This window comes from Echinops telfairi, unplaced genomic scaffold (assembly GCF_000313985.2).
Source record: "Echinops telfairi isolate 266 unplaced genomic scaffold, ASM31398v2 ScPeMD7_443;HRSCAF=831, whole genome shotgun sequence".
Taxonomy (NCBI): domain Eukaryota; kingdom Metazoa; phylum Chordata; class Mammalia; order Afrosoricida; family Tenrecidae; genus Echinops; species Echinops telfairi.
Window position 1 is genome coordinate 74,573,678 of NW_022104341.1, and position 12,800 is coordinate 74,586,477.

The 12,800-nt window shown below is 51.2% G+C and overlaps 1 protein-coding gene across 1 annotated transcript in view; it reads left to right on the forward strand.

Annotated features, from left to right (window-relative positions):
• SLC1A7 (solute carrier family 1 member 7) overlaps positions 1–12,800 on the forward strand; it is a 59,481-nt gene that overhangs the window by 33,921 nt on the left and 12,760 nt on the right. Inside the window, exon 3 of the mRNA XM_004699412.2 lies at positions 750–965. Within this exon, the coding sequence (XP_004699469.1) occupies positions 750–965 (216 nt within the window). The remainder of the gene's footprint in view (positions 1–749; positions 966–12,800) is intronic.

The window sequence follows — 12,800 nt, forward strand, 5'->3', positions numbered from 1 at the left end:
TCACTCACTCACTCACTCATTCACTCACTCACTCATTCACTCTCACTCATTCACTCACTCAGTCATTCACTCATTCAGTCATTCACTCACTCATTCATTCACTCACTCAGTCATTCACTCACTCACTCAGTCATTCACTCACTCAGTCATTCACTCACTCAGTCATTCACTCACTCACTCACTCAGTCATTCACTCTCACTCACTCATTCACTCTCACTCACTCATTCACTTACTCAGTCATTCACTCACTCACTCATTCACTCACTCACTCATTCACTCATTCACTCACTCATTCACTCATTCACTGACATAGCAAGCCCACCATGAGTCCCTGCTCGGTGTCAGTCACACTGGGCACTGGGGATCCACAGAGACATCGGGATTGACCCACTCCTCACATACCCTCAGTCTAATGAGAGTCCACAGACAGACACACAGGCAACCAGTGTCCTAACAGAGGAGCCTGGGTGCTGAGGTGCCCAGGGCTGGGTTCTGAGCCTGGGCATTCTGAAGACCCTTCACAGAGGAGGTGTCTCTGAACTTGGTCTTGCCCAGTGAGGTGAGGGAGGCCCCAAGCTGCTGGTCTTGTGAGACTGGGCGAGGGGGCTGCTGAGCAGAGAGAGGCTGAAGGAGCTACAGGGAGGGCTCCCGTGCCTGGTGCCCCAGTGCAGCCAGGAGGAACGGTATGAGAGTGGGCGGGGCCCGGGCCTCTCCACACCCAAGACCCTAACCCCTTCCACTCTCTCAGCCTGATGTCTGGCCTCGCTTCCCTGGATCCCAAGACCTCCAGCCGCCTGGGCATCCTCACCGTGGCCTACTACCTGTGGACCACCTTCGTGGCAGTCATCGTGGGCATCATCATGGTCACCACCATCCACCCGGGTAGTGCAGCCCAGAAGGAGACAACTGAGCCCAGCGGCAAGGCCATCATGAGTTCGGCGGACGCCCTGCTGGACCTCATCCGGTAACCCTGCTCAGGGTGCCCTGCCTGGGCGGCCCCAGAGTGGAGGGAAGCCGTGGGAGGGTGGTGGTCAGAATCTGGGAACTCGGGTGGTAGCCACGGAGGTCACTAAGAGGCCATGATTGGCCGGGTGCGTTCAGGGCAGCGGCCAACTTTTACTGAGCCCGCTCTGTGTGCCGGCAGCCCTGCTGTCCCTCGCCCTGCACGGTTGGTCCCAGGCTGGGAGGGCTGCCCCAGAGCAGGCAGCAGGAAGTGTCTGTACAGGGACGGACCGCTTCCCTGACCTCCCTCGCAGCTTCCACGGTAGAAGGACAGCAGCAATTGTCCTGTCTGCTTCATGGGTCCTGTTTACAGATAGGGTCCCTGATGACTAACCTTAAGAGTGGCAGGTTTGGACTCCCCCAGCAGAGCCTCGGAAGAAAGGCCTGGTGATCTGCTGTGTAAAGATGAAAACAGACACAAACCAAGCCCATCTCCGTTGAGTTGATTCCGACTCATGCCAGCCCCCGTGGGATCCGCAAAGACCGCCAGCCCATGGTGAGATGGCGTGGGGCAGTTCCACCGCCCCCCACGAGGGCGCCCCGAGTCAGGATCAACTGAAGTTAACAGAGGCTCACACAGGGGAAGTGAGTTGGGTTGGCTCACCCAGCTGATGGAGAGGTCAGCGGTTCTAACCTACCAGCCACTCCCAGGAGAAAGATGAGGGTATCTGCTCCCATCAAGATTATAACCAGAGGGGTCTTTCTTAAAACCCATCACATTTCACCCCAAATGACTGCCTTCACTGTGCCCGCTCCCCCACCCCAAGTGCTTTCTGATGCCCACCCCCCCCACCCCCACCACCGCTGCACCCTTGCCTCTTACCTCCGTGAGCTCTGCACCCACTTGCCCTCACCCGGCTCTCCCCAGCCTCCCCAGCCTGCAGGCTGCTCTCTGGGCTGCTGCCTCCCTGCCGATGGCCCTGCCTACACAGCCCCTGGACCTGCCTGCCTTCCCTGGTCTCTGCCAGGGCACCCTCGCCAGAGTCACCCTCTCCTTATCCAGTTCTCTTCCTGACAGCCTTGGGGGGTTGGGGCTGGCCTTTGCTGCCGAGTGCATTCCTCCCCCAACTCTGGGGACCCGGTGTGTGCAGAGCGGAGCAGGTCTGCGGGCTCTCCAAGGCAGGCCGCCAGCGCGTCTTCACAGACACTGCCTAGGGCTTCAGCTCCTGGTAGAGGGTTTGCCCTCTGCCCCACTCGAGACCCTCCCTAGCCTCCAGCGCCATTGTGCATGCGTGCATCTGAGCAGACCTCGTGGCCTGGCAGTGGAGCCTCGGGCTGGATTTGAACCCACTGGCCTCTGCTCAGGAAGAGGAGGAGGAGGAGGAGGCAACCTGTCCCCTCAAGGTGGTCAAGCTCGGGACCCTGAGGAGCGACTCTTCTCTGCCCTATGGGGTTGCTGTGGACAGCGGGAGGGTGTGTGTGTGTGTGTGTGTGTGTGTGTGTGTGTGTGTGTGTGTGTTGGGCAGGGCTTCCTTTCTTTTCCTGACTTCCCCACTGGGATGAACTAGTTAAACACAGGTCAAAAACGTGTGTCCTGCTGCGGCCCCGGAGCCAGGCCCTAAGCAGGTGCCTGCCAGTGTCTGCTGCACACACTCGGAAGTAGGGCCTGCAGAGCCGGTGGCTGAAGCCCCAGGAGGGGACAGAAGTGCACAGGGTGGTGGCCCAGAGCCTCGGATAAGCCTTGCCTGCCCTGCCACGCGAGGGCCTGCTGAGTGAGGGGCAGGAGCCAGCGGGAAGGCAGGGAGGGCAGAGCAGCTGGCCTGCTAATGCAGAAGAGGTGTTTCAAGAAGGCTCCTGGGTAGGATCCACTATTTTGAAGATTTCCCAACTGGACGTCATCCTTTCTTGGATGATTCAAAACAGCTTTTGATTCAAAACAGTTTTTGATTCAAAACAGTTTTTGCTGGTGGTGGAGGCTGCAGTTGGTGCGGGGAACCCCGCCCTCCCGTGCAGCCTCCCTCCCCCTCTCCCCACCCCGGCGGGGCTGCTCAGGGGCTGCAGGCTGTGGCCGGGACACACGTGTCAGTCACCCCTTCCAGGGGCACTGCCTCGGGTTTGAGACTTTTCCTCGGTTGCTCTCAGCGCAGAGGCAGTCTGGTTTGCAGAGCGGAGCAGTTGGACAAGTGTCCCCGTTTCTTGGTCAGAGGCTAGAGCTGCAGGGAGAGGGCCCATGGCCCTGGGGGCAGAGAACCAGGCCCCAGGAGTCAGGTTCTCAGCTCAGTTCTGCCAGGAAGTCTCTGTGTGGCCAGCTCCCCTCTCTGGGAAGACGCCCTCCAGCTCCCAGCAGCTCAGGCTTTTCATGAGCAGGAGCTTCTGGAAGGGGGTGGGCTCAGGGGGGGAGTTCAGGACAGAACAGGGTCCAGCTTTGAAGACCCCCAGTGCCAAGCCGAAAGCTCGGCCGTGTGGATTGGGACATGCGAATCGGATGAGTTTGGGCAGAATGGACGAGGCCAGGGAGGAGCGGACAGGATGATGGGGGTCTGGGAGGTGTGCGGTGACTTCCTGTCATCCAAAAAGCAAAACCAAGCTCACAGCCATGATGTTGAGCGTGACGCACAGCCACCATGGGACCGCCGGGCTGTTCCTCCAAAGGGCCCCCGTGGGTTCCCAAGACTAACTCTTTACGGGGTAGAAAGCCTCATCTTTCTCTCGCGAAGCAGCTGGTGGTTTCAAACTACTGACCTTGCGATTAGCAGACAACACGTAACCACTACGCCTCCAGGGCTCCTCCCCCTTCCATCCGGCTCACCTTTCTAAGCGTGGGCGGGACAGCTGGCCTCTGGGGCCCTGTCCAATTCTGAGGCTCCGGGAGGCTGTGCTGAAGGGAGAGGCTGGTAGGGAGGCACCAGGGGCCTCCTCGCGCATGTTCTGGCCCAGAGCGGGTGCCCAGTGAGTGCTGGTGCCGGGCGAGAGCTTCTATGACCAGGGCAGAGGTCTGGGAGCTGGGGTGATGACGTGACAAATGGACAGTCAAAGAGGTGTGGGAAATCAGGCCTCATGGCACCCCTCAAGGTGTGCAGTTATGTTCCATCCAGGGGGACACAGCAGGCCGGCCCCAGGCAACCAAAGGCTCCCAGTGGGGAATCAGAGCTGGCCACCTCTGTTTCCCTCACAGCATAGGTCGTGACATGGCTCGGCTTACCTCGCAGGCCCTGCTCAGGGACTAGCCAAAGTTCCCAGGATCCCTCACACTTAGAAAGCAATCCCTTCCCACCTTGGGGATGTGGGGTGGGGCAGCGATGAGGGATGAGTTTGGGACTGTCCCAGGGCACAGAGAGGTGTTCTCCAACCCTGCCCAGAGAGATGGGCAGAGGGCAGGGGGACTTGACACACAGGGCTGTCTTTTCCCAGGCCCACTGTGTGTATTTCCCCCACTGCACCAGGAGAAGGGGGCCTGGGGTGCGGTGGATAAGCACTTCCTAGGCTGCAGTTGGAACCCCACCCCCACCCTGCCCAACCTCTCCAGGGGACAGAGCTGTGGCAGGCTGCTTCCGTGAAGACCAACTGTGAAGACAGCCTGGGGAATGTTCTAGGGCAGTCTGCTCTGCCCTCCAGGGGTGCTATGAGCCCAAACTGTCTCTCCAGCAAGGAGTTTGGTCGCCAGGAGCACAGACCTCCAGGGGCAAACAGAAAGCCTTCTTCTTTTTTTTTTAAATTACTTTATTGGTGGCTCATACAGCTCTTGTCACAATCCAGACATCCGTCCATTTGGTCAAGCACATTTGTACATTTGTTGCCATCATCATTCTCAGAACATTTGCTTTCTACTTGAGCCCCTGGTATCAGCTCCTCCCGAAAGCCTTCTTGCAGGGGTTCAAAACTGAGAGAAATATAGGCGGCTTTTTCTACCTATTGACTAATCAGGGGTGTCATTCCTTATGAAAACCTGCAGAATACGCTCGTTGACCATCCTTCTGAGCACATGGATACGTCTGGAATTCCTTGGGCTGTTAAAAAAAAGTCCAGTTGCTCTCGAGTTGACCCCGATTCACGGTGATCTCGTGCATGTCAGTGCAGGCTGTGTCCCCATGGCTACTTTGCCAGGTGGATTGGCAGGCCCTTCTTCCAAGGACCTCGAAGTGTGTTCACTGCCGGACTCTTGTCTGTTAGATGAAGAGACCTCTGTAAGAGCAGAGGTTTCATAAGATTAAAGTCTACATTTTCCCTGTATCAGCAGCCCAGGAGCTGGCAGCGCGTGGTCGTTCACGGTTCCACGCTCCCTCCACCCTGAGCTCTGCCGCGCTGAGCAGGCGGCTCTCACTCTGAGTGTGGTCTCCTGGCCCCAGAAGGTGGCTCGAGCACCAGCTATGGTGTCCACAGTCCAGGCAGAAAGAAGAACTTTTCAGGAAAGAACTCGAAGGTCCCAGCTTGAATGGGCACATTGTTTAAGAGTTGGCCAAGAAGTCAACGTGCTGCATTAACATCTCATTGGCCAGCCCCGTGGGCAGAGGGGCTGGGAGGAATGAGGCCTGACATCAGGTCGCAGTTGGTCCCATAACATCACGGGGCCCCTGTTGGTAAGGAAGGAGGGGAGAATGGAGACGGGGTGCACACTCACCGTCCCTGCCTATCCGGACACAGTCTTTGCATTATTCTAACCGGAAGGGAAGCGGCAATGAACTGCATGGCGCAGGCATTCGTTCCGTTTGATTTCTTGGGCCCCTTTTAATGTTCTCCATTTCCACTCAGCCAGAGGCAGCCTTCCCTCTGAGTTTCCCTGGAAAACAACCTCGTAAGTCACATGAAGCTTCTGGGGCTTCCACTGAGGAGAGATTTTTCTGGATGCTATTTAATATTGAATATTCCGGGCAGAACGCGCATCCTCCCTCCCAGCTGTGTGCCTGGCATGCGCCCAACCCTCAGCAGGCACCACCGCTGGCTCCTGGGCTTGAGTCTGTGTAACGTTGAGCCTTACACGCAGCGACCATTGTCCCGGCAGAACGCCACTCGAAACTCACTCACAGGAGCATCTGAGGTCCCGGCTCCTGGCTTCTGCTGCCTCCCTCCCTTGTAACAAAGCTGAACTTGGTGGGAAATTAAGGTTGAATCCCTACACACCAGTGGCCACGCATCCCCAACATCCCCAACGGGCTGCCTCACCCCAGGCCTTCCTCACCCTGCCATCTACTTACCCGGACCCTGCACGGGGGTATGGTTGGTGGGGGCTGCCGTTGGATTGACCCCAGTCCTGGTGACCTCGTGTGCAGCCCAGTCCTGCCCCATCCCTGTCAGTGGTTGCAGACCAGCCCCTGGTGATCCTGAAGGTTTTCCCTGGTTAATTTGGGAGAGTGGGTTGCGGGGCCTTCCTTCCTGGCCGGTCTTAGTCCGCAAGGTCTGCTGACACTGGTTCAGGACCATAGCAACCCACAGACCTCCACCGACAGGGGAGAATTCTACCACTAACCTGACATTTGAGCAGCCATTTAAAAAATGATCATTTCAGCGTTCCAGCCATGGCTCTTGGGTGTCCAGTTAAGAAATGGTGCCTGCTCATAACCACAGGCATGACTCTGTATGTGGTGGTGAGTCTTGGAAGAGGCAAGATGTGCCAAGAACCAGAGCGAGTGGCAGGACTGGAGGCCCCAGTAGGGGAGGGCACAGGCACGAAGAGTCTGGGCCAGTAGAGGACGGGCAGCCCTCTGTGCTTAGGTCTCTGACCATTTCTTGGAACCTCCCTGCAGACTCACGGTGACCCCATAGGACAGGATAGAGCTGCCCCTGTGGGTGTCTGAGACGGCAACTCTTTAAGGGAGCAGAAAGCCTTAGCTTTCTCCTGAAATTCCTTAGAGTAGTTGCTACCAGGGACTTAAGATTTCAGGAATTTAAGAGGTACGGATATAAGCGTTCCTCGGGCCCTCAATATGAATTGCTAGGTGCTGTCAGAAGCTCACACAAGTGCCCACCTCACCAAACCTCCCCCGGCATTGTGAATCATCACTTCAAAAATGCTTTGTCCGTGGAAGGAACAAAAATGTTTCGTTGATGATGAAACAGAATATTTTGTTTGGTTTGGGGCGAAAATTTACCCAACAAAACAGAGACCCACATAAGCAAAAGTAAAAATGTGCTTGACCCAATGGATGGATGGGTTGTGATAAGAGCTGTATGAGCTCCTACTAAAAATTATTAAAAACAAACAAACAAAAAGCAGACACCCACTTAACATTTCTACAAGTACAGTTCAGAGACAGAGGTTATCGGCAAGGGGGCACCCCACCCCAAATAAAACGGACATTTCAGAGACAGAGGTTATGGACAAGGGGTACCCGCCCCAAAATAAAACGGAATTGCACTGAGCGGAGCGTTGGTAGTATGCTTTTTCCCTGTCCACGAGCACCGAGCAACTCGGCCTGCGTTAGTGCACCCAGTGGTGTCACCTGGGAAAGTTCTCTGTGGTCACAGTGAAGTTTTTTCCTAATAACAGTTTCACTAGAACCTCGTTTTTTGTGATGGCTGTGGAATTTTGCTTCCTGCTTGGGAAAAATGCCAATAAACTGTTGTTGAACATGGCTCCCAAGGACAGCGCTATAGGTAAAACTCAAGGCTATGGGGAATTTTCTCATTTCAGGGGATTTTTTTCATTTCAAAAAACTTGAAATGTCCATTGATGACAAACCTCGTTCTGGACATCTGCCAATTTCCCTAATGGACAAAAATGTTGACTCTTTGGAGTTAGTTCCACCAGGTCAGACTGTTAATTGAGCTTTCTACTGAAAGGTTCTGAAAAGATTGCTTAACAGTGTGCGACAAAAAAAGGCCTGATTTGTGAAAGATGCGGGACAAGTTTTGCCACCATGACAATGCATCTGCTCATGCAGCCATCTCAGTGTTCCAGTTTCTAGCAAAAAGCAGCATGCCCCTCTTGCCCCACACACATGACTCCCCTGACCTCACTCGGTGGGACTTCTTTTTTGTTTCTGAGAATGAAGAAGGGCATGAACAGACGGTGATTTGAGAATGCAGAAGAGGTGATGAAAAAAAGGAGGGAGGGAGAGAGGGAGGGAATCAGGGGATGGAGAGGGAAAAATGAGGAGCTGATGCCAAGGGCTCAAGTAGAAAGAAAATGTTTTGAGAATGATGATGGCAACAAAAGCACAAATGTGTGGGAAGGGAGGAGGTGTTGGCCAACCCAGGGACAAGGAAACAACGAGGGGTTCAAAACCCATGGCAGGAAGGGGATGGGAGGACTGGTAGGGAGTGACCAAGGGCAAGGTAACTGAGAGGAATTACTGAAACCAGAATGAAGGCAGAACATGGTAGTGGGACAGGAGGAAAGCATAAGGAAATAAAGGAAAGAAGTAGGCGGCAAAGGGCATACATAGAGGCCTAAATGCAGACATGTACATATGGAAATATATTTATGGTTATGGGGGAAATGGACCTATGTGCATATATTTATAGGTTTAGTAGTAGGGTGGCAGGTGGACATTGGGCCTCCTCGTACGCATTCCCTTAATACAAGAGCACCTTGCTCAGCTAAACGGTCATTCCATGATACCCACCTTCCTGACATGATTGCTGAAGACAGATGTGTGCATAAGCAAACGTGGTGAAGAAAGCTGAAGGTGCCCGGCTATCAAAAGATATAGCATCTGGGGTCTTAAAGGCTTGAAAGCAAACAAGTGGCCATCTAGCTCGGAAACAACAAAGTCCACAGAGAAGAAGCACACAAGCCTGTGTGAACATGAGTGTTGAAGGGATCAGGTAGCAGACACCAAAGAACAAAAACCATCATTGTGCGACCACCTTCCCCACATAAATGCTGAAGACGAATGTGTGCATAAGTAAGTGTAGTGAAGAAGGCTGATGGTGCCCAGCTATCGAGAGATATAGCGTCCTGGGTCTTAAAGGCTTGAAAGTAAACAAGCAGCCATCTAGCCCAGAAGCAACAAAGCCCACATGGAAGGAGCACACCAACATGTGTGATCATGAAGGGCCAAAGGGACCAGGCTTCAAGCACCAAAGGTGGGGGTGGTGAGGAATCATATCATTGTGAATGAGGGTAGTGCGTGATGGGGACCCAATGCCCATCTGCACACAATTGGACATCCCTTGCTGAGGAGTAGTGGGGAGGAGATGAGTCACTCAGGGGTCAGGGTAGCAATAATGAAACTCATAACCTTCCTCTAGTTCTTAAACGCTTCCTCCCCTCAATTATCATGATCCCAATTCTGCCTTGCACACCTGGTTAGACCAGAGGATGCGCGGTGGTGCAGGTGGGAACTGGAAGCACAGGGAATCTAGGACAGATGAACCCCTCAGGACCAGCGGTGAGAGTGGTGATACCGGGAGGGAAGTGGGGTAAGAAAGGGGGAATCAATTACAAGGATCTACATATAACCTTCTCTCTGGGGGATGGGCAACAGAAGGGTGGGTGAAAGGAGATGCTGGGCAGTGTAAGATAACATAAAATAATAATTTATGAATTATTAAGGGTTCATGAGGGAGGGGGAAGCGGGGAGGGTGGGGGAAGGAAAAAGGAAAATGAGGAGCTGATTCCAGGAGCCCAAGCGGAAGGCGAATTTTGAGAACGATGATGGCAACAAATGTATAAGTGTGCTTTACACAATTGATGTATGTGTGGATTGTTATAAGAGTTGTATGAGCCCCATTAAAATGATTTTTAAAAAGTACAAATGTGCTTGACACAATGGATGGGTGGATAGATTGTGATAAGAGTTGTACAAGCCCCTAGTAAAATGATTTTTAAAAAGAAAAAAAGGAGGGAAGCGCTATCAGCTATTCAAACAGATGAATTTTTAAATATGTTTCCAAGAATGGAATCGCAGACTTGACAAATATATTAAGGGTAATGGAGCATACTTTGAAGGTGATGAGGTTGTTTTGTAAAAAAAAAAGTTTTTAAATACATAACTTTGAAAAAAAAATCGGTTTTTTGGGGAGGGGGGGTACCCCCTCGTATTTCACATTGTATCATCACCCTCACTGTCTCCCCACTATCATTCATGTTCCTCTCTGACTCTCAGGCCCGGTCAGGGCCTCGGTGCTACTGTTGACCTGTCAGCCTCATGTCAAGGGTCCGTCAACAGGGCACCGTGGTCAAGGCGGACATTGATGGGCTAAATTGTTGTTTGTCTCCCAATGACTTCATGGGATTGTTTTGGCTTTCAGTTCAAAGGATTTGGGGGCCTGTCCGGTCTCAACGTGTCCACTAAGTCTGGTTTCCAATAAGAATCTAAATTTCTGTTCCACAATTTCCCATCTCTTGGGTCCCTGCTCAAAGTGTTTAGTAATGGTCGACGGGTACCCTCCATTTCTTCTGCCTTTGTAGTGCACCGTGACAATTACACCACTTCCTTCTTCTCCCATTCATGTCCAGAGTCTCTTCCTTCTTCTGTTGCTCCCAGCAAACAGAGACCGATTGTTGTCGGTTGGATGACCACGCACAAGAAGCCAGAGCTTTTGAAAAGTTCTTTTGGCTATTTGTGTCTCTTCTCTTGCGTAATGATGTGCCTGTTGAGGTCTTAGGGTTGGTTGGTTTGTTTGTTTTAACTGGCAGCACAAATGTCTTGGGTGGTCCATTTGTTTATGAAATAAATCTTCACTGGGTCTCAGACACCCATCTATGGATGGGGACACAGCAGTGAACAGATAGGCCCCAGGGAGCTGGTGCTATTCTGGGAGGAGGCTGACTGTGGACACGTAAACAGCACAGATTTGAACAGCTCTTTATAAATATAGGGCGATAACATTTTGTCATCGTTCCTTCCGTTTGTCATTTGCTCTCTGATTTTATTTGTATTTTCATCTATCTTGGAGAGCAGTCTTATTTTTAGTTCTCTGGCTTTTTGTCTAAGGAAGAATTTTAGAATTCCCAAAAAGTTGCAAATGGAGGACAACTGGGAATTCCCAGGTACCCTGCTCTCTACTCAGCCTCCCTAGGTACTCGGGTCTTACATAGCTGTGGTTCATATTGGAAAACGAAGGCATTACATTGGTATGACACGATTAATTCAATTGCAGACTTCATTTGGATTTCACTAGTTTTTCCGATAATGTCATTTTTTGTTTTGTTTTGTTTTTTGTGTGTTCCAGGACCCAATCCAGGATACCACGTTGCATCTAGGAAATTCTTAATTTTGCTGTAATGCAATCTTTTAGTTTTCTCTGCTGGCTTGGTTCTTCACAGCCCTCTCGCATCCTAAGGTCTGATAAGATATTAACTGGTATTTGCTCCTCACTTTGCATGATTTCTTTTATGATTATTATTGTTTCTTTAAACCATCTGGAAGTTATTTGGGGTGAAGTGAGAAGGATCTCTGACTTCTGCCCAGAGTTGCTCTGTGGTGCAGAATGATGGAGCCCGTCCTTCCCTACTGATTCCTGAGACAGCATGCATTAAATACGAATTACTGGGGAGAGAGGTGGCATCAAGGGCTCAATAGAAAATAAATGTCTAGAAAAGAATGATGGCAACATAAAAATAAATAACTAAATTAAAATGTATAGATGTTCTAGGTTCTGGGTTTTGAAGCTTGGTTACATTGACCTTTATTTTTGGGGGAATATAAGTTCTTTTATTTTGTTGTTGAAATAACACTGATTTTTTAATTGTTTGCTTTGCCAGTACTAGATTGTTTTGTTTTGTTTTTATTTTTTAAAACAATCAAATGTTGATTTTAACTTTTTACTGTGAATTACGTGGTGTTTTACATTTTAGATCACTATTTTTGGATTCAACAACGTATTTAACCTCCCAATAGCTTACCCTGACTCTCCCTCTTCCGTGTGCCCCCTCTCCCTCTTGGAGAATATTATCTCCCCCTTCACCCAGGCTAACACCTGCTGACCCTCCAGCCTATCGCTCCCGGTCCCTCCTTCTCCTTCCCACCCCTGCTAACTATCGAAGTCTGTGTCTCTTGATATGGAAACCTTTATCTTGATTTTCCTTTTCTAACAGTGGTCTCATATACCATTTGTTCTTTTGTGACTGACTAACCTCACTCAGCACCCCTGCCATGGGGTGCTTCTCGGCTCTGTCATGACGCAGTAGCAGTGTGTAGTGTTCCACTGAGGAGCACACGGTTGTTATTTTTTTTAAATAATTGTATTGGGAGATCGTACAACTCATCATAATCCATACATACATCAATTGTATAAAGCACATTTGTACATTCATTACCCTCATCATTCTCAAAAAATTTGCTCTCCACATAAACCCCTGGCATCAGTTCCTCATTTTTCCCTCTCTCTCCCCAGTCTCCCCTCCCTCATGAACCCTTGATAATTTATAAATTATTATTTTGTCTTATCTTACACTGTCCAACATCTCACTTCACCCACTTTTCTGTTGTCCGTCCCCCAGGGAGAGGGTTATAGGTAGATCCTTGTAATCGGTTCCCCCTCTCTACCCCACCCTTCCTCCACCCGCCCGGTAGTGCCACTCACACCACTGGTCCTGAAGGGTTCATCTGTCCTGGATTCCTTGTGTTTCCAGTTCCTATCTGTATCAGTGTACATCCTCTGGACTAGCCAGATTTGTAAGGTAGAATTGGGATCATGATAGTGGGTAGGGAGGAGGAAGCATTTAGGACTAGAGGAAAGGTGTATGTTTCATCATTGCTACCCTGCACCCTGACTGGCTCATCTCCTCCCCACAACCCTTCCATAAGGGAATGTCCAGTTGGCTACAGATGGGCTTTGGGGCCCCACTCTGCACTCCCCCTCATTCACAATTATATGATTTTTTGTTCTTTGATGACTGCTATCTGATCCTATCGACACCTGGTGATCACACAGGCTGGTGTGCTTCTTCCATGTGGGCTTTGTTGCTTCT